This window comes from Mastigoproctus giganteus, chromosome 2 (assembly GCF_048544385.1).
Source record: "Mastigoproctus giganteus isolate SK-2022 chromosome 2, ASM4854438v1, whole genome shotgun sequence".
Taxonomy (NCBI): Eukaryota; Metazoa; Arthropoda; class Arachnida; order Uropygi; family Thelyphonidae; genus Mastigoproctus; species Mastigoproctus giganteus.
In genome coordinates, this window is record NC_143576.1 from 197,814,357 (window position 1) to 197,838,828 (window position 24,472).

The window sequence follows — 24,472 nt, forward strand, 5'->3', positions numbered from 1 at the left end:
TCTATAGATTATAAAAGATACGACCAAATAAGTGTCTCGTGATCCACGTTGTATAACTCCACTGAAAACAGGATCAAGTAAACAGCGACATGCAACTCAAGGTAAAACCATGAACATTATATCCATTACGCATTCCTTGTAGTACTAGTAAGATGAGGTTCCAAATCTAATTACAGATATTTTATTATTATTATAATACAAAAGGCTGTGGAGAAACTCATTTTGGTTTCAAGAAGCTGGAAAGGTAAAAAAAGAAATTCTCCATTATTTGAGGACCCAAGTTATGGAGAAAAGACCTCCCGTTCATTCTCAGTGAATTAATCCACACACTGGCAGTTATTATTCTTTGTGGAACGTGTAAACAGAGAATATCATAGGAGATGGATAAATTGCAAAATCATGACTTCTAAATGTAAAGTCATTTATTTCATGCATCCCGTTTCCTGTGCTTTGTTACATCGAAGGCCCTCTCTTTGTTATAACCGTGCTTGTAAACAGTCCAGGACAGCTGGGTAAATCAACTTTTATGGTGTGGTTGATCTCACCTCGCCTGCCTCTGTCTTTAGCAAGTTACCCATAAATTTGTAAGAATAGCAGATGAAAGGGAGATAAACAAATGTATTGTCGAAGTGGCTTCTACAGTATTTGTCTAGAAACTCCCGTTATGCTGAAATTTAAAATGGTATAAAGTATGCGCATGTGCGATTCACTAATAATAAATTCAGGACATTGAAAACTTTTACAAAAGCCTGTATTTTGCTATTTTTCTTTTTCCCTCCACCCTCGCCTATAACTAAGGTTTTATACGAATGCGTTGAATCTCTAGACTTTGTTTCAGCTTCTCCTATAAACCTCTTAACCCATTAAGTGGGAGGAAAGCGTACACTCGACTTTTTTTTACAAAGGCTAATCAGCCACGTTAGGCTAAAAAGGTGGGTGAAAACCTGTTGTATGGGCAAGGCCAACCCGAAGTCAACATTGAAACAGAAGGTCCAGTTCCTCACTTTCACACGCTGCCTATCAGGTCATCATGCACCAAGGGGGTCAACAAAATTAGCATACTGGTCGTTCATGGGGGATGTTAAACTAGCAATAAAGAATTCATACTCGGGTTTTTCAAGTACGGTCTAAATCATCTGTATTTGGGTGAGGAGTGTGTTAATCCTATTAGAAACTAAATTCTAATCAAGTTTCTGTTTCATGATTACATTCTTAATTGGTGTACAGTTTCTAACAAATATAATTATACTCACCTTTCCAGATTGTTGTATGCAAATGTTAAACCAGGTCACTGGTTGGCAGACGCACGGCCTGCAGTGAGTCTGTCAACGATTTTTTGCAGATCGCGAGGTGATCTGAGCCTAAGTCAATAATTTGTACATTTGTATTTATATATATTTGTAATAAGTGAATCTGTAATAAAAGTAAATAAAAACTTATCTTAATATCTGCTATCGATTATACTCATTATCATTCGTTTATGCCCATCCTCAGTTCACATTATTATGTTAATTCGACCAAAACCGTATTTAGGATTAATACAATTGATTCATTGACACAATACAGAAATGCAAATGGAATATTAGTGCATTTACGTTTCAAGAATTAAAATACTAATCCCATCATCAAAATGACTATTTGGAGCTTCATCTGACAGAGTTCGGCGAATGACGTCATCGATCTTCTCTGCGACCATTTGATGGAAGTCGCCGAGAAAATAACGTGGTTATGTCATCCATCCAGCCGAGTTTATGGACATCAAGTTTCATAAATAGCCTACATCCCTTAGCCTACAAATCGATCAGAAAAAACCGTAAAACAGTGTGTGACCACTGTCCGATTTTCACAGTTTATTGTAATTATGTAATTCGAATATAATTATTTCAGTTTGGTAATAATTTCTAATGTTTCCATTTATTTATTTTTGAATTGTTTATGATCGATTCATTTCAAACACTCTTCGTTAAGAAATAAAAATGCAGGAAATGGTTTTGGACGAGTTATTTTAAGATAAAATCTCATCCTGTTTGTAAAGGAACACTCATTTTGTTCGTCTTGCGATTATCCTTTTGTTATTATCCCTTTGCGATTATCCGTCTTGCTCTCTGGTACTGTATGAATGACAAGACAGTCACAGAGACGGAACAGGTTGATTCTTAAACACTTCTCTCAGTTCTATTGAACCGGGTGAATGACCTTTCTCTTCCCATGATGCTCTTGGATTACTTGCATATTTCTATGATGTGTTTATGATGTTTTTTCTTGGCCATTTTTCTTTTTTTTTTTTGCTTTTATTTTGTTTTCATCCAAATGCGGACGCAGCTGTTTCCGGATATTTTTGACTAAGAGCAATATGAAGTGGGAGTGGTCGTGAATTTTGATTGCCACATTGCATCCTTTATGGTCTGTAGAATGTGGATCGACCGGTTTTCACTTTAAATGACCACTCATTTACTTCCATTTAACTTCTTATCTGTACGGATGAATGTAAAGTGTTTATTTGCCACTGCAACCATAAAGCAAATGAGAAATTTATTCCACTCAGAGGAGAAGAAGAAAAATGCGGAACATGGACTTAAAAATACAGCAGTTCGCCAAACTTTTCTCATCTAAATTCCAGCAATAACTTTCGCTAAAAACTGGTATGTTAATAATTAATTCTAATTAGTATTTGAAGGCTTGACGAACCAGGACCATGAAAGAATCAACAAGGTTAATACAAGGATGACTTTACTCGTTTTTTTATTTTATTATTGTTTTTTTTTTTTATTGGATAGGACGAATGGGAAAAAGTATATCGGTAATCTAACTTCAGGTCTCGTGTTGCGATGGTTTTGAATTTCCATTATTCTCAACGGAACTGTTGGTGATTTCCAGCATAAAGTACCATCAATTGGTTGAAGGGCTTGTCTGCACGTTTGACCTGATTTATATTATACTTACATAATGGTCGTGGATGGCTATTGGTGAAGCTTCGTGTGAGTGGACGCTGTGGAAGGAAGTGAGGAAAGAGCCCGTGGCTATATGTCACATAAAATGGATCAACACAAACGCGGAAATGCCTTTTTCCACTTCCTTTTTAATTTTGTTTATCGGTTTCTGAATGAATAATCAGATTCGTCCGTCTGGTGACTTCGTGCCAGCTTTCTAAAAGACCGGTACGATGAACGAAAAAGGTAGCAAAGAGGAGGAGGGAGAATTACAAACAGAATTTGTTTCCGAAAAAATGTTGACACATCAGACTGGATATGTCATCTCGTGTTTAGATGTGTAGGGTTGGCAGAATTGGAGCTTTCTGTAGCAGAGTAACCATTTCCTGTCGCATTTCTTTTTATCTAATATAACATGTTCTTGCTTTTACTATTTGATCTCGCAAGTGCACTTTAGTGTCCCGCAGAGGGCACTTCTGTTTTTTTTTTTTTTTTTTGGTTTTTTTTGTTGGTTCCATCCTCCAGAGTCAAGCTGTGGAATTCACTAACACCTACCAGCTAGATTATTATGACGGACGGTTTTATTAAAGGCTGGTCACGTGATTTCAGTGGTAATCCACACTCCTTTCATGTAAATCTTTTAAAAAAAATACAATTATTTTCCTTACTCCATGAGATAATAAAAATAGGTCCTCATTTTCCAATGATTCTTACGTTTAACTTCTTTTTCATCATTATACCAACCCATATTTTATTTAGACATTCTCTAATAAAATTTTCATCCAAAACCGGACAACTTTAAGTTACAAATTTGATTTAAATATTTTATTTTCAGACAGGATCTTAAATAGCATTTAAAGAATATATTCGCATCTGTGATTTATAGGAAGATTTTTTGTCTCTGTCTATTATCTGAAATCTGTTTTTTTGGCCTCCAGTTTACTACAGTTTTTAAGCTAAATGTAAGGGAAGCGCATTATATTGTTTTAATATAAACGATGCTCTAAATCTGGGTTATCATTTTCCTGTTTTCTGGCCTTAATCGATATGTGCATATATATAAAAGCGATTTCGGAAGTGGAGCACAGAAAAACATCGATATTTGTTGCTCTTGGCATAAAAATATATGGAGTTATTCCAATAGATTATTTCAAACCAGAAATTTGGATGCTTCTCTATCTTAACAAAATTCTGCTTAACTCTGTGTGTTAATTTGAGCCGGTGTTTTCAAACTAAAAGAATCACCTTTAAGCTTGAAAATTTCGTTCAGTTTTGAAATATTTATAAATTAGGACATTATTCGCGAACCCACTGGAGTATCTACCGATCCCACATCCCTCCAGGGATTCGCGAACAACAGCGTGAGAATCACTGGACTAGGATAAAAAACGTAACGACAAAAATTAATATATTTTAGTCTGGAAAAGCTCATCTATACACTGAGTGGCCAATTTATTAGACAGGACCTGTTCACCTACTCTATTCATAACATGGAGCGCTTTTTCAGTAACAGCATCACATTACTTGTGATATAGAACAGGTGGGCAGATGTCTGGAGATTATATTTATGTGCAATTCAATGCTAGAAGGATCAACGCGAAAGATTTACCGTATATTTCGGCATATAAGTCGCCCTTTAAAGCATTAAAAATCGACTAAAACTTTTAAGGTTGACTTATGCGTAGTATAAAATCCTAAACTTGTATTAAAGTCACGTTTAGGGTTAGAAAACATGAATGATACCAATATTTACAATTTAGTACAAATGTATTTTTACAGAAATTTGCTGATCTTGTACAATTCATTTTAATGGAATTATGTTTACAGGTTTTTCCACTTCCTGTAAAGTTCGGGATTGACAATTTCGTATATCAAACACGCTTCAGCATTGAGGCGATACATAAACCAATTAAAGAGTAAACAGGGGTTCTTTAATGAGGATTTGACTATAATGCACACTACGCGAGATGTGAATGATTATTGTAAAAACAGGAGTCAACTTATACGAAGAAATATACAGACTGAATTTGAAAGTGGCATGATAGTCAGCACCAGTATATGTCGGAAACTGCAACACTTCTAGGGTTTCAGGTAAGACTATAGCATATGGTCAAAGCAATATTAGTCCATGGACCCATCCTGTCAGATGTCAACAATGCAGGCTGGTGGTGTAAGGGAGTGTTTTTGCGGTGCAGATTGAGCCCCTTGATACAAGGAGAGCAATATTTGGATGCCACAGGTTTTCGGCCAAGTGCATCCTTTCATGGCTGCAGGGTATCCATCTACGGATGGGTTCTTCCAACAGGATAATATGCCGTGTCACAAGGGTAGAATTGTACAGGACTGATTCCAGGAACATGAGAGTGAATTCAGCCCACTCCAGTGCTCTCTCCCGTCAACAGATTTCAGTTCAATTAAGTGCATATGGAATAAGGTGGAAGGAGCAGTGGAGATCCGCAATCACCCAATTGCAGATGCCCGTGAGAAGCAGTTGAGCCAACATGGATCAACATCCCTCGACACCTCGTTGAGTCTGTGCTAAAAGGAAATCAGGCTGTTCCGAGGGTTAATGTGGGACCTCTTCACTATTTTGTAACTTTTCCCTCAACATGAATTATTGAAGAGACTTCCATCTTGCAGTAGATTGATAATGGCTGCTGCTTACCTTTATAGTGGCCACTCAGTGTATAATAGAAATAAATTTCTCCTTGCTGCACAGAAGAGTGGTTGTGGGTGTGGGAAAACAGATGCTAGCCATATTTCCCATAAATAAAGTTTATTGAGATTTGAATTATTTCTTAAAAGGACAAATAAACTGAATGAATACAAGAAAAATGTGCACACAGGTTAAAAGAATTGCTCAAATAAATCCGGCCTCCTTTCGTTTCAGGAAAATTGGACCCACCCCCCTATATTATTAACGATATATAATTGTGTGGTTCTCTAACCTGCTCTGTACAGACAACTGACATTCATTTGTTTCGCTAATCTTGGTCGGATTTATATAACTTTTCCTCCAAATATGCCAAAGTATGCAAAGTGAAGCACTAACTGGGGCGGTAGGAGTTGGCCATTGACCTAGAACCGAAAAAGAGAGAAAGACAGGAATGAGGAAGCGTCCGTTCTTAGATGGATGATGCTTTGGGCTGTTGGTCTCTGCTCTACATCAGTTACCCGGGGGAATTTTCGATGCGTTTCAGTTAAGGAATATATATATATATATATAGGCTACATATATAATATTGTAGGAAGCGAAGGAAAAGGGGTTGATGTGTGACAGTTTTATCAGTAAAATATGAAAAGTGTCCAAGCAATTGTAGCACTGGGACCGTTTGGCTGGCCCGAAAGAATTTCGCAGCGAGTGCAAAAAGCGGTAATGTTCAACTACACTTCCAACATGCAAAAGAATTTCTTCTGGGCACCTTACGACTTTGGAGTAAGTTTTCTCCTGCAAGAAGTGCTTAAGAAGAAAAAGAATCTGCCACCGAATTCTATCATTGAGGGAAGGGTTTTTCGGCTGAAATACTTAAACCCACTTGGGTCTCATATCGGACTTTCATAGCCTATCATATGTGCGTTTTATTAATGCTCTTACCGGAGTAGTTGAAGCGGGATTTTTATAGCGTGCGCAGGTGTCGCCACTTGCATACTGTTCGAAAAGACGAAGTTACATTTAAGTGCATAAAGAGAAGGAAAAAGGCTAGAAGCATCGATAGTTTTAATTACTTTGAAAAAAGTAGGTTGCATCGCTAATGGAGTTATTTCTGTATAAGCTAATTGCATTCCTCTGATCGTTGCTGAAACAGCTTTTCATAGTTATGATGGGTACTTCAAGCCTACCTTTGAGATTATGAACTATAAAAGTAGTTGTAAGGGTGCCTACAAAGAAATGAAGCAACTCTGAAGGCTTCATTTCTTCTTTTCTATAGTCTCCGTGGGTAGAATTGCCATCCTCTCCCCCCACCAGGTGAAAAATACCCGACTTAGAGTCCCCTCGATGACATGGTGAATTTTTATGGGTATTTTTCGCAACATGGCTGAGTTAGTTGGTCTTAGGCGAGGTAGCTTGATTTTTTCTCATGGAAATTCGGGTTTTTCATCCAGCAAACAGAAAATCGACCAGGGATACTGCTGATGTTTTGCTCTTTTTCAGCTAAACAATGTCATGTACCTTTGTGGAGTACACTTTGCCTTTGATAGCCCACAGTATAAAATCGAGCGGGTTAAGGCGGTCTGAGTTGGCAAGGTATGGATTCATCTCTAATCAACCAGTGGTCTGGCATCAAGGAAGCGGTGAATATCAGGTGACCAGCAAGGAAGTGTCACATCCCATGCTAGGAATGATTGAATGTCTGTGATGTTGAACCATCACATTATGGACCCGAATGTTATCGTCTAACTATGATCTACGGGAACATTCCTCTTTTTGCATTCTTCAATAAAACGCAATACGCAACCTTCCAATTTGTCTAGAATTTCCATGTACGCACCCTGTGTTTTGATCTCTTAACGAATGTGGAGGATTTTGTTGATGTTTCCTTTTATATTTATATTTTTGCAAATGGAGCACTGGAGACAGCGTGTGAGTTGAATATTTGTTTATTGCCCTATCTAGAAATAAATAACGTTTCCCCTATCGGCCCACAGAATAAACCCTGTGCCACGAATACGTTGCCCATGCATGGAACCGAAGAACTGTACTGTAATACTCGCAGAAGTGAATCGAACTGTATTTAAGCTTTTCCCTCCCCTCGCCTTCCCCTACACCACACCACAACGTAATGTATTCCACAGGCGATCGACCCATGGCGCTCGAATGTCGTCTTCCCTCTTTAACATAACCACTGTATCAAAACAGGTGTCGCACTTACCCCTGCGGTCATAATTCTTCACTATCTTCAGCAAAGGGTGATGACGGGCGAGTGTTTTCAAGTATTCTCATTAGATTTTCTGTCGTCTTCCTGTTTTCCCCGAATGTCTTGGGGGTAGGGGGAGGAGAGTGTAGGTATCTCTTTGTTTTAATAATTATTATGGCTTTGTAAACGGTGCGTCTTTATCGTTACAACGAAGTCGTTATGGAAGTGAGCCATTAATCAGTGTTCTCATTAAACTGTGATCTAATGCCGTCCGCTTGAGCCTTCGGAGAGAGAGTATTGTTTGCTTTATTGATGTCTCACGGCGCGAGCACACGTGCTCCTCGAGAAAATTAATTTGATCAGGAGCTGAATGGATTGTGTTGCTGTGACGTTAAATCCCTTTTATTACTTTAGAGGGGGGGAAAGATGCAGTATAATTATCAAGTAATTATGGATGGTCCTATTATATCTGAGTTTTGAATGGTGATGTTCTAGTTAATCTTTACAGAGTGCAATTACATCTCTCGCTGGTGATTTGCTTAGGACGTATCCACTACTTCATTATTCTGACTTAATTCCCGGTGCATGAAAAACGATGTGTTATGAGCGATAGGATATGTCCCCTCATTACTTACCAGGGTTCGTAGAGATGGAGTTCAACTTAACTCGTTAACATTCAAATTATTAAAAAAAAAAAAAAAAAAAAGAAGTTTGTTAGAAAAAAAAAGATTGCATATCGCACTAATTCTTTTGTTTTAGCATAATTTTATCCTCGTCTAAAACTCAGGAAAAGCGATTACCATTATTTTTATGTACATTATCATTAGTACCGTGTTCATTACATTTTTTTTTTTTTTTTTTAAATCATGATTAGCACACGTGCAGCAAACAGAAAACTTCATAAAACAGTTGCGCGTGGTGTCACGTGAGATATGAAGCATTCGTGCATTTGGTGAATTGGTACTTTTCACTTTTAGGCAGCATGCAATCTTGAGGTGTTTAATGTAGCTATTTTAATGTAATATTAATTTTTCTATTTGTTTATTTTTAAATCTAAAAACCTTTTCTTGTAAATCTTTAAAAAATATGACGTTCCATTGGTTTTCTAAACTAATATCGAAACTGCATAATTTAGTAATGGACTTCCTGTGCCATTTGTAATATTAAGTTCGTAATACATAATGTTTTTATCCCCTCTTTGGCTTACATACAGTATATTGTCTCTGCAAAATCTTCTATTGCTTTGGGATTTAAACATCAGTTAATTATAAAATATAAAAAGAACAAAACAGTCTAAAATAAATTAAATTCAGCAGAAAACTGCTTAAATACAAAAGGGTCAAAAGTAGAAAACATGTCTTCCACAGGTGGATATTTTATTTTAAAATATTATAAAAGTCCTCTTATGTCTCCTTTACTTAATTAAAATTAGCCTTTTTGATTTTTGGATCGCAATATTCGTTTATCTTCTTCATTTATTATTTTAATTTCATTATGCAAGAATAGTGGTGTTTTTTTTTTTTTTTTTTTGAGGGAGAGGGAACGAGGTTCTTCTCAAGAATTTTAAGCGTGTGGATGTAAAAAAGAAAATTCGTAACGTTCCTGAATTTAATAGCCTTTTCTATATATAAGGACCAATTTAATAAACGATTAGCTTGTAATGTTTAAAAAAAAAAAAAATCCGTTGTTTTTAACCGAAAAAAAAAAAAAAATTCTAGTGAACGTTGGTTTATGACTCTTTGGGGATAATGAATATTTATTATTAAAAATTAAAGTGCAATATTCGTAATTTTTTTAAAATGAAATAAAAGAAGATTAATTTAAAAATTTTAAAAACATATGCATTTATTTTCACTGTGTACAAAGTATATTTTTTAATAGAGTTTTATATATTACTTTTAATTAATCATGTCCAAAAGTTGTAAACAATTTAAAGTAACTTCAGATTTTCGCAAGTCCAAAGACCTTGATTAACATTTAGAATGAAAATCGCAATTCAATGCTGTAAAGGAGGTATCTGCCATTTGACGAATAAAAAAAAAATATATATTGGTCATTAAAACGAGACGATCAGTTTACCATAAATGACTTATTTTTTTAATAAAGGGTAAACTGTATGAAGAAAAAATATTTATTTACTTAAAAACTGATTAAACATTGCATTACTTAATACAAGGTACAGTTCAGGGTTGGAAATCTCATCCGCATGATGAAAGATACTGAAAAATACCACGAGGCCTTGTCCGCCAACGATATCCTGTCGCATTTAGTTCAGCAACATTCTGTCAATTATGGTAAGAAAAAGAAAAAAAATCATCTGCATAAGAAACTTTAGAAAACATCAAACTCCAAATCGCATGTAACGAATTTACGTGGCTACATTTAGGAGTGTAAGATAATACCAGTAGATAGGTATAGTTTTTCCAAGATAAAAGCAGCAAAGTGAGGTCCGCTAAAAGCTTCTTATATATACGTAAGAAAGGAAGAAAGAAAACAGAAATCGATACCATCCCATAAACACTTGTTTTGTTAACTGTAAAGATAAGATTAAAGTCGCTGAGGTAAGATTAAAGTCGCTTCATTTTTCTTTCCTTTCTTTTTTTCTTAAAGTTAAAATGAAGGAGAAAAGCAAACTACATATGCAAGCAAAGGAAATTTCATCCTAAAGAATTTGTTGTTTCCTATAAGGCACTACACAAATAGATGGAAGATTAGATTTTGCTCGGTGTATCTGCCACTCTTAAACACCAGAGAAACCTAAGAAAGATGGGACATTTACAGCTTCCTTTTCGTAATTCAGCTGTGACTAGCAAAGGTTCCTGGCAAATTAAACATATTTTTCATAACACATCTTAGAAGGGTACCTTAAAAGGTTACATATGTTGCCGGAGGGAATATAATAATGATTTTTTTTTTCCCTGTCTGAGCAAGTGTAATTTTGTAAGAGTGAAATTGCATCAGAATGTTGTTTTTCGACAAACCGTTAATGTAAGGTGTGTCCGAGAAGCTCTTTACACTTCGTTTACTGGAATGTTATTAAATTTTCAAGAACTGCTAGTGGAGCAAGGGGGGGAAGGGAAGAGAGAGAGAGAGCTGAAATCAGTTTTTCATCACAATGGAGATCTTTCCCAGGATTTTTGCATTAGCAAGTCTTTGCATTCTGGCTGCTTCAATAGTAGTCGGTATCGATTAGAGCCTGCTTGACATGAAAAGAGGCTCCAGGGAGCTCTGTCACAGTGTTTGTCAAAAGAAGTAACTCAGCAAAATTTTGGCTTTGAGCACTCTCCTCTGCATCCCCATCTGATTGGTATTGATTTTTGCCGTTTATGGCAACCAGGCACATGAATGTTATCACAACGCCTATGGATTGTGTGAGATGGTGGGTGCTGTTTCAGGGATGTGGGACTGATTGAAGTTGAAGCTTGTCATTTCTCTGCGAGATTTTTCTGAAAGAATCGATGCTACCGTTTTCCTCTTTCCTAAACCTTGTCCTCTCTCTCTCTCTCTCTCTCTTTCGTTCCCTTTCCTCTGTGTTTGTATGTGTATGCGCTCTCTGCCCCAAAGTTGAAATTCCTCCCCTTTGTCGCCAGCTCCCATTTTCATAAAGATTTTTTTATGTTCACAGAAGTGAATGCAGAGCCATTCTCGCTTTCAAGTTGGCCCGTGATTGAACAATTTATTTGCTTTTGCCAGCATGCGAGAGAGAGAGAAGAGGAGGAGAGCTGGTGTGTTTTTTTATTTTTATTTTATTTTATTTTCTCCGCGTTCTTTACGCAGGAATTAACTCCGATTCAATTTGATCTCCGTCCCCTAAATTTCTCGAAATCCATTATTTCCAAAGTTATCTCATGCATGGCCTTTATCACAATGAGAACAGAAGCACACTAAAAGAAAATGAGTATACGATACTGGTTGGTACTTGTACGAAGATGGTCATTTGGTGTGTGTGTGTGTGTGTGTGTGTGTGTGTGTGTGTGTGTGTGTGGGGATTGTCAGACACGCATAAATATTGTACCATTCGAGAAGAGGTGCGGACTACAATTAACCAAAGTTGCCGTTCTTGTTTTGGTAGATTGCAGCATCAACGAAGTCGCTTCTGGTGCAGAATATGGTCGTAATAAACTTCAGCCAATGGCATAAACCTACCTAGAAAAACAGTAAAAAAAACAAAAAACAAAACGTTGATAATCAGATTTTAAATTGCCACTCAGTCTTAGTGTTGTACAGAGAGATAAGTGACTATACGTGGGAGCAAAATCTGAGAGCACAGCATTAAGGAAAGGATTTTCGATTTTTTTTTCTGGTCTGCAAAAGATAGTTAAATAAAATAAAAAGTGTGGGGGGAAAAAAGAAAGGGAAATTAATTTATTCAGCATATCGGAGGTGTCGGTATTTTGGCACCAAAATAGGTACCAACATCTTAATGCGTTGCGAAATTAGATTTTGGAAACCGCCCGTTATCCGCGTGATTGTAATAGAAACAGAATTCTCAGTAATTAATGTATTTTCATTCAATTAGTCTTTGAAGAATTGCAGATATGACAAAGCCAAAATATTTAAACTCCTTACAGACTACTTGTTCAACTAAAATTCAACAATTTTAGCCTTTTTCATGTAGAAAAAAACAACAGAATGCACAATGACGAATTCTACAGTAATCACCAACTCTTTTATCAATTTCGATATTCTTTCATTTCAGACCTTCCATACGCCAAGTTTTGGAGACGAAGAATTTGAGATTCCACCTCTGGCCCTTCCGCCTACCGGAAACGAAGGAAACGGAAATATGTACGGAAACCAGGTTAGTACACTCGTACACAGAAAATTAGCAACCATATCTCTCTATCTTATTTGTCTATCAAATGAATTATTCGCAATCGGTGTAATAAAATGGCATTGGATATATTAGACCAAATTCCATTTGACATTCACCATAGAATTGGTTACTTAGGGTTAACCAATTCTATAGGTTTAACCTAGGGTTTAGCTTAATTTTTACCTGGTGTCTTTTCAGTCTGGTCCGACTGTGGATTCATGGTGATGAACGACAACAACACACAAAATAAATAATCATATAAAAATATATAACAAACGTTGATGGATCTACCAAATACAGGAAATTTCTACTATCCTGCAGTCATACTTACACCAGATCCTTTCTGCTTTATGATTTTAGGATTTGGAGAAGCTTACCAATAGTTTTCAGAGTATATTATCATTCTTTCTGACACCTTTGGTCAATTGCTATAAGCTTAGATAGCTCTGTTTGCTCATTAAAGTTCTCTGTTGTTTATGATTGCAGACTTTAATTTATTTCAGTCATTCATTATAGATTTGAGGTGAACAGTTTCGAAAGTACTAAAATATTACTGATTTTGGAAGCGCTTCATCGGAACACTTCAAAGAAGACCTTTTCTTCGCAATTATGAAATACAAGTAATCTTCCAAGTGGTTTTTTATGGTGGAAAATGCCTATTTAGCACTTTTGATCTTCTAATATCACCTGAAGATTTTTTTACGCACCGCCTTGAGAGACAGTGGATTTAAAATCATTCTTTGGCCCAATTGCTTGTCTCAATCATTATAAAAATTTAATCTGTTGGTTTCTATACATTGGTTGTTAAGTAGTAAACCGGATTGTCTTTTCTGACATTAATTCGACTTGTTATCGTTGGACTAGTGGTTTTCGTTAATCATCAGGGATTAGCAATGGGCAATTTAAGTATGATTATAGACTATTTCCCCACCTCTCATATATAATGGCTGCAAGCAGACCTTATTATGAGTCTTAAAATGATCGAAGCAAATCGGCAGCGTTTTGGCAACATGAAATATTCCTGAGGATCCGACAAAATTTCTGATGAGATTGGGTCAGGTCAGGAGTGTGGTAGTTGGCTATGGGCGACATTGTTCAAGAATGTCTTCGCATTCTTTATAAGCATGTCTAATAAGGCAATTGCGTTTATATTATAAGGGCCTAGATGAAATTCTTGATATTCCATCAATTGTGTGTAGCATGAGAAACGCAGATTGGCTTAATGACTTCTTGGACAAATGTTGTTTAATGAACCCTGTTCATTAAACAACCCTAAACGGGCGAATTATTTCCACTGAGTACCTTGATATTCTGAGTGACCAGATTCATCCCATCGTGCAAATATTGTTTCCACAAACGATTCTATATTTCAGGATGATAATGCTCCAATACATACAGCTAGATGTGTCCAATCTTGGTTTGAGGAGCATGAAACTGAGGCCAAGCATCTCCCATGGCCTCCACAATCACCAGACTTAAACAAAACGTTAATTGAGCAATTATGGGCATATTCGAAGTGGAGAATGAGAAGCATATTTCCTCCACCTTCATCACTCAAGGACTTGAAACGTTTCTCCATGAGAAATGATCCAATATTCCTCTTAAAACATTTAAGATTTTTTGAAATCTATTCTACGTAGAGTACAATCTGTTTTAAAAGCAAAGGGTCCAACACCATATTAGTGCATACCTGTAACCCTCAACACAGGTGTTTTCCGGCATTTTGTCCACCCTAGTATATAGTATGAGTTAAATCAGCTGGTCCAGAAGTGTTCGAATACTCCCTCAAATGGAAATGGAAGGGAGTATTCGAAGATGTGACTTCTGGTAGTCTACTCCAGACATTAATTCGAAGTATAGGAGAAGCTGTCAAAGATGATTTGAAGGCAGAAAGGATGTCTAACAATCAGAACCTAGATTTGGTCTTAAAAATGGCAACCGAAGTTTAATGCAGAAAGGTTTGATTCCTAGCATCATTTAGCCATTCTAATAGTAATAAATGATTCTTTGATTCTTTCCGGATTTGGTTAGATATTATTTGAACCGAGTATATAGTTTTATTTTCAAAAATTCGTCATTCCACATTTCTACATGCTTCCATTAAAAGCGAATGTTACGATGAGAAATTGTTTTGAACGAAATACTTCTACAGTGGGCGTGTGGTACGTTGTACAGGTCAAATCCACAGAATTGAACCCGTGGAAATTCTCACGCAGCTAAGAAGAAAGTCTACAAAAACTCAAAAGCACCTTCATGAGTACAAAAAAATCTATTACTACAGTACCGTTAAGTCTTAAAGAGGTATCAGACTTCGGCTCAAATGTCATTTGAGTAAAGACTACAATGGCTAATATATAGTTCTTATTGCAAATCGAATTTAATATTAAAAAATTTAATTTTATAATTTAATATTCTGTAATTATGTTCACCAATAAAACGGCTAATTTAATTTAAAACGATTATATTTCCTTTTGTTTCTTTCCTTCCTTCCTACCAGCCCCTCAATCATCAACACCACGGACAACACCCATCCTGTGGCCAACAATTAGGAATGGGTGATCCAAATGTCATGAATTCGGTGAATTCTACCCCTTCTCCTTCTATGGGGATGATGGAAGGAGCACCATCGCAATATCCACCTCAAGATATGTATATGATGGGGGGAGGCCCCACGGGACAAATAATGCCCCCTCAGTCCATGCATCTTCCGTAAGTATGACATATTCTTTGATTTGCTTAAGAAATTTACGTTTTCTTTAAAATATATCGTAATATAAGATATACAACTACTAATTTATTGGATAATATCTTTTAGGAGTTGCTAAATAGCGTTTATTTATTTTAATAGTATTAAGTCATTGTAACCCCAATTCTATATCAGTTGTACTCTGCTAGAGGGTTATTATCTAGAATAAAAAAAATATATTTATCTAAAAAAAAAAACACGATATTAGCACATAATATATGTTATATTTAATATTAAATTGCGTTAAAAAGAAAAATAACACAACAATTCTTATCATGAACTGCATGATGCTGCAATCATGAATACATGATTGCAGCATCATGCAATAATGATGTACTAATCTCCTCGAAGGCCTACCAGCATGTTTATAGTTTTGTCTGATACACAAATATCGTTATTGCATCCTACTGAAGTACTACATAAACATAGGGCTTGGGTAGGAGGTAACCAACTAGCAACAGAGAATTGTCCGGATATTAATGACAGGACAGTATACTTTTTGTCTTCACACAGCTCTTCCTTATCGATTTGTAGTGCCTTGGCCATCTTGAAACTAACAAGTTAGCGAGAACATCTGATAGAGAACATCTCTTCTGTTATTTCTTTCCCCATGATGGAATGTGCCTACCACTTTGGAGATAGTTGGTGAGTTAATCCTCCACGTAAAATGTGCACCATAATACTCAAGTTTCTGTACACGGATCTGCTGTACTAAAGTGTTTTCTCAGGAGTGTGTGTGTATCAGGTGTAGGGAACCAGGTAGTCAATACATAGTGCTTATTGTCTCGAGACACATTTGTGTATCAGACTTAATCACATTTGGGTCATCACATCCAGTAAGTTCCTGCCTTGTTGCCTTTAATGATGCATATGTCCTAAATTTACTGAGAGAAGCACAAAAGAGGACCAGGTGGTTGACGGGTTTTATTCAACAAACTGTGCTGGGATTGAACTCAAGGCCAAGGAATTCAATGTAATTATCTACTATCTAGCTATTTCTTGATGTTCGAATTGTTTTGTTTAAAGTGAAAGTGAAGGAGGGCATAGGAGATTACTCAATTATCTACAAGTATGATAAAATTAATGTGTATAAAATGTTATCCAATACAGTATTAGCGTTAAAATTAATTACAAATTGGAAGGAAATATTCTTTTCTATTCTCTAATTATTCTATTCTCTCTCTTCTCTTCTCTTCTAGTGTACATTCGTACGGCATTCCCACGACGTACTCCAACGCTCCTCTTCATCCCCAACAACATATGGACCATCACCAACAACAACTACAGCACCACCAACTGACCGTCTTGCATCCTCCACAGACCCATATGCAAATGCCCCCTCACCACCCTTCTGCCAGTCCTTCTCAACAACTTCCCCTTCCAGCAACCGCAATGGGTACGCACTCTTCCTTGCTGACGACAACCAGCCAAGCTCCAATGGGCATTCACGTGCGAATGAATGGTCAGCACGGTCCAGGTTCAATAGGCAGTTCGCCTCCGGGATCTAACCAGACGTCCCCTGGTTTAGAAACAAGCGAAGATAGTGACGACAGTACACCTCTCTCTCAGGTGAGTATAGTTATTATTGGCTTTTATTTTGGGGTAATTTTTGGTGAGCGTGCTTAGGGGTGGAGGGTATAATTGCAAACACAACAAATGAGAAAGGCGCCATGACTAAATTACTGAAGAATGCAGGAATTAATTATCTTTAACGGATTTCTCCAACATAGTTTTTAGCTCTGTCTGTGGTAACCTCAAGTGAATATTGTGATAATGCAAACTGTTGTATCGAATAACAGGGAGCTCGCGAAAATCTTTTAATGAGTACAGTCTGACGTTGTCATGGTAACGCCCTAAAACGACAGTTTTCCTAGCGTAATGAAATACTCTCGCAATAACAGAATCTAGAAACCTTCGCCTCCTCCTCTGCCCCTTTTGCTAGTTGTCAATTAGTAATAGTACACCCAAGGTAGTCTGCATTATGTGCTCCATCAATAATGGCCTCATTTTCGTACCAAGTTAATTCTTCCTTTTTCTTGGAAAATTATGGACTGATGTTTTCGGCCCTGGATCTGGTACACAAAGTTGCCAGAAAGATCCCGATAGAGACTCATTACTCATGCGAAAGATTTTATTTTTTGCCATCCTCTCTCTTCTTAATAATCGGCTGCTGCTCATCCTGCGCCCACCCTGATTAGTACCTCTCGAACATCATAGCTTTTATAACATACGATGACACAATTTTAGCTAATTGTTGATATAAATTAGGGCTGCCTAATGATTATTATATTTAACTTTCTGATGGTTGATATAGAAGATTAAACAATCATTAAAGGCAGCTAGTGCCACCTTGAATATCTTTTAACTAAAGAAATTTTATGCAAACGAGAAAGAGAATGAAACACAACTGTAAGCTGGAATCAACATAAGATTATCTCTGGTATTTTTGGCAACGTAGTGTATATAGTTTAGAACTCGCTTATTGACAGTCCCTTCCAAATCAAATTTACAGTACAGAGAGGGGAGTCTAAGGATATCTAAAGGGGATATTCTTATTTAAATCCACTGTCTTAAACCAATAAATAAATTATTTTATATTAGTAATTAATGGCTTACATAATTGATATCGCAAAGAAATAACGAAATATTTTTATAAACAAATTTTGTTTGCTCTAGCGTGATTACAAATAGTTTTTTTTTATTCCTGAAATATTGATGTTGCGTAATAAAATATTTATATTACATCTAAGTGATTACCTAATGGAATAAACGTATGCGTGGGACGTTTTCGACTTTTTTGACCTCTTCAGAGTAATGTGATCATTAAAATAAAGCGGTACTGAAATGTATACTTATCATTAACCATTAAAAATTACCACTCAGACTATATTTTATGTATATTAACGCAAACGTCACAAAACAGATGCTTAAAATTTAATAGGAAATCAAATTTTAAGCATATGATGAAAAAACAATAAAAAAAAAATCATTCTAAGAAGATTAAAGTTATAATTGATTTCTCCCGGGGATGATTTTTTTTTCTTTATTATAACTATGTAAATAGATTTTAGTGCTTTCAGAAATATTTATCAATAAACTGAAATCCTCAATTATTAAATCTCGGAGGGAAAAAAAAAAAACGTATTAAAACAGCGGCTTGGAAAAACTAAAAAGAAAAAAAATGTATTTGAACATTTGCAGACTTCGTTAAAAAAAAAAAAAAAAAAAAAAAAAACAACTCTAGAAGCATTCATTTCTCTTTGCATGCCATCAAATTTCTATTTGTCCTCCGAAAGGAGGAAACCAAGTTAAAATGCCCCACGATTTCGTTTATAACTCCTCCCCCACCCCACCATCTCCCCATTCCCATCCTATATTCCTGGAAAAGACTCGAAACCACAGGGTGTAATGCTTTAAACAATAAATGTTTCATGTATAGTGCGATAGAAGAAAATAGCAAACAGTCTTCTCCACTGCTATTGGATTTTTCAGACGAAAACAAATGCACTGTCAATAATGCATTCTGATCATAAAAGTAATTACAGGTACTCCGTTTAAAATATTCAAAAGCCTTTGCCTTTATACCTGTAATGCATCCATCATTGTGAGCACACACATACACAAAAAGATGGAGATCGATAAGAAGAACTTTCGCTAAGAGGATCAACGTAGGTTTTTGTATTCAAGTAGTAATACATTCTGAAATTGCATACGATATGAACCCTAACAAATACGTTCTTCCCATGTTTACCAACGGAATCTTATATGACTTTAATGCAAAAAAAAAAATCTACTACATTCGGCACTTTTTATATTTGGCTTGAAAATGAATATGTGAATACTTTGCTGCCAGAGATGGCTTCCAAAGGGGGACGCAGAAAGTAACGAAAGAAAGAGACAGGGGAAAAGCTACTAAAGAGTAGATGCAAGACTGTTTGTTGCTGTTGCCTGGCTTCTCCTTGCCTACCTTTAGCTGTACTGAGCCGTAGGGGATAGAAAAAGACTAAAACTTATCACTCTCTAACAGATGCTACTCTCCCATTACGCTTCTTATATAAGGGGGGTGGGGGAGTTTGGTGGAAAGGGGAGGTTCGGTTGAATTTTTCAAGTCCTCTTTGTCCAGGAATGTCGAACTTCCTATCCGATGCTCGATGCTACTTTTATACCACCTCGTTTGTTTGGAAAATGAAATGTTACACTCCACAGAATTCTTTATACGTTATTCTGACTATTTTATTCAGATTCCGTGGTACTCTAGTCTAGTATTATGCTACCGAAATAAAGAGAGGTATTGTATAATAAACGGGAAAATATACCAGGAGAAATGGAGTTTTAGAGGTAGGGAAAGAGAGAGAGAAGAGAGGCACACATACAACAGTGTAATGAATAAAATAATGGTCTTTCGGGGCAGACGTGCATATGAAAATATGAGAATAAAGTATGAGGAAAATCGATACATTCTCTCTCTTTCTCTCTCTTCTAACTGTACGTAAGAAATCAAGCTACAGGCCTATGTTGACGCCACACAATAGAATTCTTGGCGTTATTGGACTTTCATCTGCACGTAGGCAGTTCGAACATTTTTTTTTTTTTTTCGTTTTTTTTTTTTTTTTTTTTTTTGCTGCTTCCCTTCTTTTGCATCCTTTCCCTCCTGTTTGGTAGAAAGCAGATGAGCTTTCGCTTTGACTCCATTTGCAAACGTTCTGTGTCTGATGAGATTCTTTGGCGGGGATCAGCGGCTATGAATGCAGGAAAATAACTGTTGTCTCAAGAGTTGTATGTGCCATTAAGATGAGTTCCTAGCAGGCCTCACGAATCAACCCTCTCACCAGCGTTTCATTACTTCAGCTGTTAGATCTGTGATTTCCCCAGAGACTAGGGGATGTTGTGCAGGCCTGAGCTACATCATTTCTACTGTCAGAAACAGACGCAAATACCATATTAGAGGTTGTAAAGAAGAAATATAAGCTACATCATCCCATGAGCTAACCTTCGGGTTTTGTTGGCCTGTAGAGTCATGTTTCTTTACTTTGGATGCTATGTTTGATGGGCAGGGTTGTTTACCTTTATTTAGCCTTACTATATGTCTTCTTGGTTCAGACGAATGGTGGGGCTATGGTTCTCTGTGGATTTCCCCCCACCTCTTTATTTTCTTCCCTTCTTATCTTGCTTTTCGTGTAAATGGCAAATTATTGTTAGAAAATAACCGAGTAAATGAAATTTCAGGAGAAGGAAATTTTTATCCGATGGGCGAGTTACCCAAAATGAGATATTATTCGTACACACAAAAAGGTGATTGTGTTAAAATAGTGGCCAATTTTTATTCCAATTGTTACAACCCAGACTTCTTATTTTTCACTTTGTTCTAGTAAATGTTTTTTTTTATTTTGTTCTGTTTACATTTTTTTCTTTTGTGTTTTTCTCTGATCGTAGAAACTAATAGCGCCCTATATATTTGCTTTATACTTTGGTTAACGACATCTGTCTGTTTTATCTGGGCCTCTGTGGTTGGGTGGATTTGTCACTCTCAGTGGTGGATCTAAGAAATAGAGGCTCGTTCCGTACTATTTTTTTATATAACTGATTTAAAAAAATTAAAAAGAATTATCGAATGAAGAAGGATCTCCGTTTAATAACTTTAAATTGGTAGTAACATCCAAATTGTACTTGGTTTTATTCAACAGGGGCCTCTGCATTTATCCACTTCGCCCGTTTTATCTACCACTGGTCATTTCTCCCCTTTATCTCCCCTGTTTCAATCCTGGGTGTAGGGTTTCATTTGTGATTTATCCGAAGTCTTCTCACCTTACAATTCAATTGAAACAAAAATTATTTTTTGTCTTGATGGAAAATTCTTTTCCATCCAGCCAGTTGCTTATTCTGGAATAGATGTTTTTACTATTTAGCTATTTGATAAATATTCCAGAAAAGATTTTAATTATTTTGCTGCTTAGTTCGTTGAAGTATGGGTCTCTCAGTACTTAGCCCAGAATGAAGTATTCCGGGTTGAGTTGATAAAGGACTCATAGTTCAACGATTTTAACGAATAGAAAATCCCCTGTTGTACATTGTTATTGAGTTTTAGGCGCGCTTAGGCCCAACTGCGCCATTGTATATTGTGTGTGTGTGTGTGTGTGTGTGTGTGTGTGTTAACGGGCCGATTTATTTGCATCCTGTGCAGGCTGGAAAACTCACGAGGAAATACCCTATTTCCTCTGCCTAAGATTGGTTAACTATAGCGTCGACTGAAGAGGACTTTGTGTAGTCCAGTGCATGCTGTAAGAAACGCTAGAAACTCGGACACATCCATGACAAGACTCCACCAGGTGACCCTGAATGTGACTAGTTGTTTCATTACGTTTCGCTCTGTACTAATTCCAATCAGAAACTGCCGGCCTCAGCAGTTTGAGAGCTGTCGTTTCACGAATCCAGCAATGGTTTATAATTAGTCTCAGATGGTTGTTGTGGTTCTCACCTGGGAAGTCGGTGTTTCACTCCACAGAACAGACAATCCTATCTTTAGGGCACCTAGTTTACAGATATAATACACCGATTTGTCAGGGATTAAATTGCACTAATCCAAAACAGTCTAATCTCACTCTGTCGACAGCGGGAACTTATGAAACTTATTGTACGAATGATTAAATTTGTAACCACAACTGTTTCTTAGAAGATCCATCGGTATTGCTTTATTAATTGTTATTAAATATTGAGTTGATGTTCATGATCTTTGACTAAATGCTCCTTATTATGTTTTCGAATATATAGATTGTTGGTGGAATTAAGAGACCTTCACCCGAGCCTGTAGATACTACAGCTAATGGAGCCGTGAAAGTCACAACCAAAAAACCTAAAGTTCAGAAAAAGAAAAAGAAAAGAGATCCAAACGAACCACAAAAGTAAGGCTGTTTTTAGTTCCTTCCTTCTTTCTTTCTTTTTTTTTTTTTTTTTTTATGATAGTGAAGTGTTGATATCGAAGAGCTTAAGCAGAATTTGAGTTACATTTCGTAAATTACAGTGAGTCTGTTAGATATACTATACACTAAATTACATCATGATGCTAGATTTCATGTGGAATTATGTTCTTCACGCTTTCAGCTTGATTTAGAAAACTAAACTTAACTGCAACGGATATCCGGCCATGATGATATATTGTATAAGCTTGAATTTATCACAAATTTTTAAAAGGTCGTTATGTAGTATCCATAACATCAAATAGTTAATATAAAACAACTGTATATCATAAAATGCAGAGCATTTTCTTCAGTTTACTCAAGCTCTCGGGAGACGATTCCTCCCACTCAGTAGATCAGCCACTGGTTCCGACCTAATTTGAACAGCGGTCACTGTTTAACATGCAGTTATTCGAATTTAGCTGTAGAAATGGCCTGAAAAAGTATTTGAAGAAAGACTGACCGAAGTAAACAGCATAAAAAAGCATTGATCAGCTGTTTTAAAAAGTACGGATAAGATCCTAGTATAGTAGAGAACATATGATTTACCATTGGAACAGTCGAAGGAAACACGCTGGAACTGAGTTTAAAATTTCCATCTGTGGCAGTTATTTTAATTTCTTAGTGATGCTTACAGTATTGAAAGGCTCAATACAATTTTCTGGTAGATGCTGCGTCTCCTATTTGGGGCAAAAAATTTAAAAATACGATAGAACTGCTTGAATTACAAGGTTTCTTCAATTCGTTCGCATATTTTGAAAAGATTAGCAGTCAAATTACATATGAAGCAGGTGGTTATCATTGTTCAAAGTGCCACTGGAATCACAGACCACGCGTATGATAACACCAATGAAGAACGTTTTAAGAGTTGCATTGGTTCCAATTAAAGTAAGCTTTAACCTCAAATTTGCAAACAATAGTTTGAGCAGTTCCATGAAATTGAAAAGTGATTAATGGCTTTTGCACTTTCCGCATTCTAGCATTCTACGTCGAAAGAAATCTGTACGTGATCTGAAATTTTAAATTTATGTGTACAAATAATAGTTTTCCATATATACAGTCGGTTAAGGTTTATAATTTCTATTCCAGGTATGGTAAAAAATCGAAATTTAGTTGATCTGGTCTTGAAATTCTTATTTTTGGGTTTTAAAAAAGTGTACTGAACAAAAAAAAAACATCAACACAATGAAGACCTTAGATTCTCTCTCCATTAATTAAAAAATGCAGGATCAATGGATTCTGCCATTGATCACATTCATTACTATTCTTTTTCCTTAAAAAAAAAAAAAAGATGGAAATGTGGGGCCATTATGTTAATCGTGTCCAAAATATAGCCTTGCTGATTTAAAATCGTGTTCATAAACCAAACTTTGAAATTCGAATAAGAAAGGTTTACAAATTTTTATCTCTCTACATTACTCGCTTAAAAACCGAATTTACAAAAATTGCATGTTGTTATTTCTTCTGTTCAGTTCGGATAAACAAAAACCAAAAACTAGTCCATCATATAAAATCGAAGGCAGCGTTTACTTTGAGCCCAACGCCACCTTTTACTAAGTATTATTTCTAATCTTCCCTTCATGGAAATCGAAATATTTTTTGCTGTATAAAATTGGCAAGCAGGTGGTCCAATCCCCTTGAAAATTAGTTGAAAAATATTAAATGTACTGTATATATAAATCTACGAGTGTTTTTAATAGCGTTCCACTTGAATTTCTGAGGTAGTTCTGTCGAAATGAAACACGCATAACTATATTAATTTAAGAATTATTCCATATTCTAACTTATTTCTACGGAAAATCTCAGATTTTCAAGTCAATGCTTAATTTTAAACTTGGGTGGGGCGCATAATAACACTTACGGCTGTCTACATGACCGCATGTTGCTGAATGTGAAGTGTTGGACGTCCCGCGAGTTGGACAATCTTGAACTATCTGAACAAAAAAACATTCTAATTCATTTTTGCAAAAGAGCTTAAAATGCCTCCTGAACTCGAACTTCTGCTGTCCAATTATGTCATTTCCCTTTCTAGTAGCATTCGATTGATGAACATTATTCTCGATAATAAATTGAACTTTCTTGAACATATATCTACCAGCTGTTTAAAAAGAAATAAATTTCAGAAGTATCTCCTTCATGTCATGGAGCACTGACCGTGTGACCTTATTCCA

The 24,472-nt window shown here is 36.2% G+C and overlaps 1 protein-coding gene across 5 annotated transcripts in view; it reads left to right on the plus strand.

Annotated features, from left to right (window-relative positions):
• The window catches only part of LOC150089898 (TOX high mobility group box family member 3-like), a 284,523-nt gene that overhangs the window by 145,326 nt on the left and 114,725 nt on the right, over window positions 1–24,472 (plus strand). For all 5 annotated transcript variants that reach the window (XM_090389696.1, XM_090389695.1, XM_090389694.1 and 2 more), the window contains exons 3-6: window positions 12,486–12,587; window positions 15,100–15,311; window positions 16,548–16,917; window positions 22,117–22,247. In XM_090389696.1, the coding sequence (XP_090245822.1) occupies window positions 12,486–12,587; window positions 15,100–15,311; window positions 16,548–16,917; window positions 22,117–22,247 (815 nt within the window). The remainder of the gene's footprint in view (window positions 1–12,485; window positions 12,588–15,099; window positions 15,312–16,547; window positions 16,918–22,116; window positions 22,248–24,472) is intronic.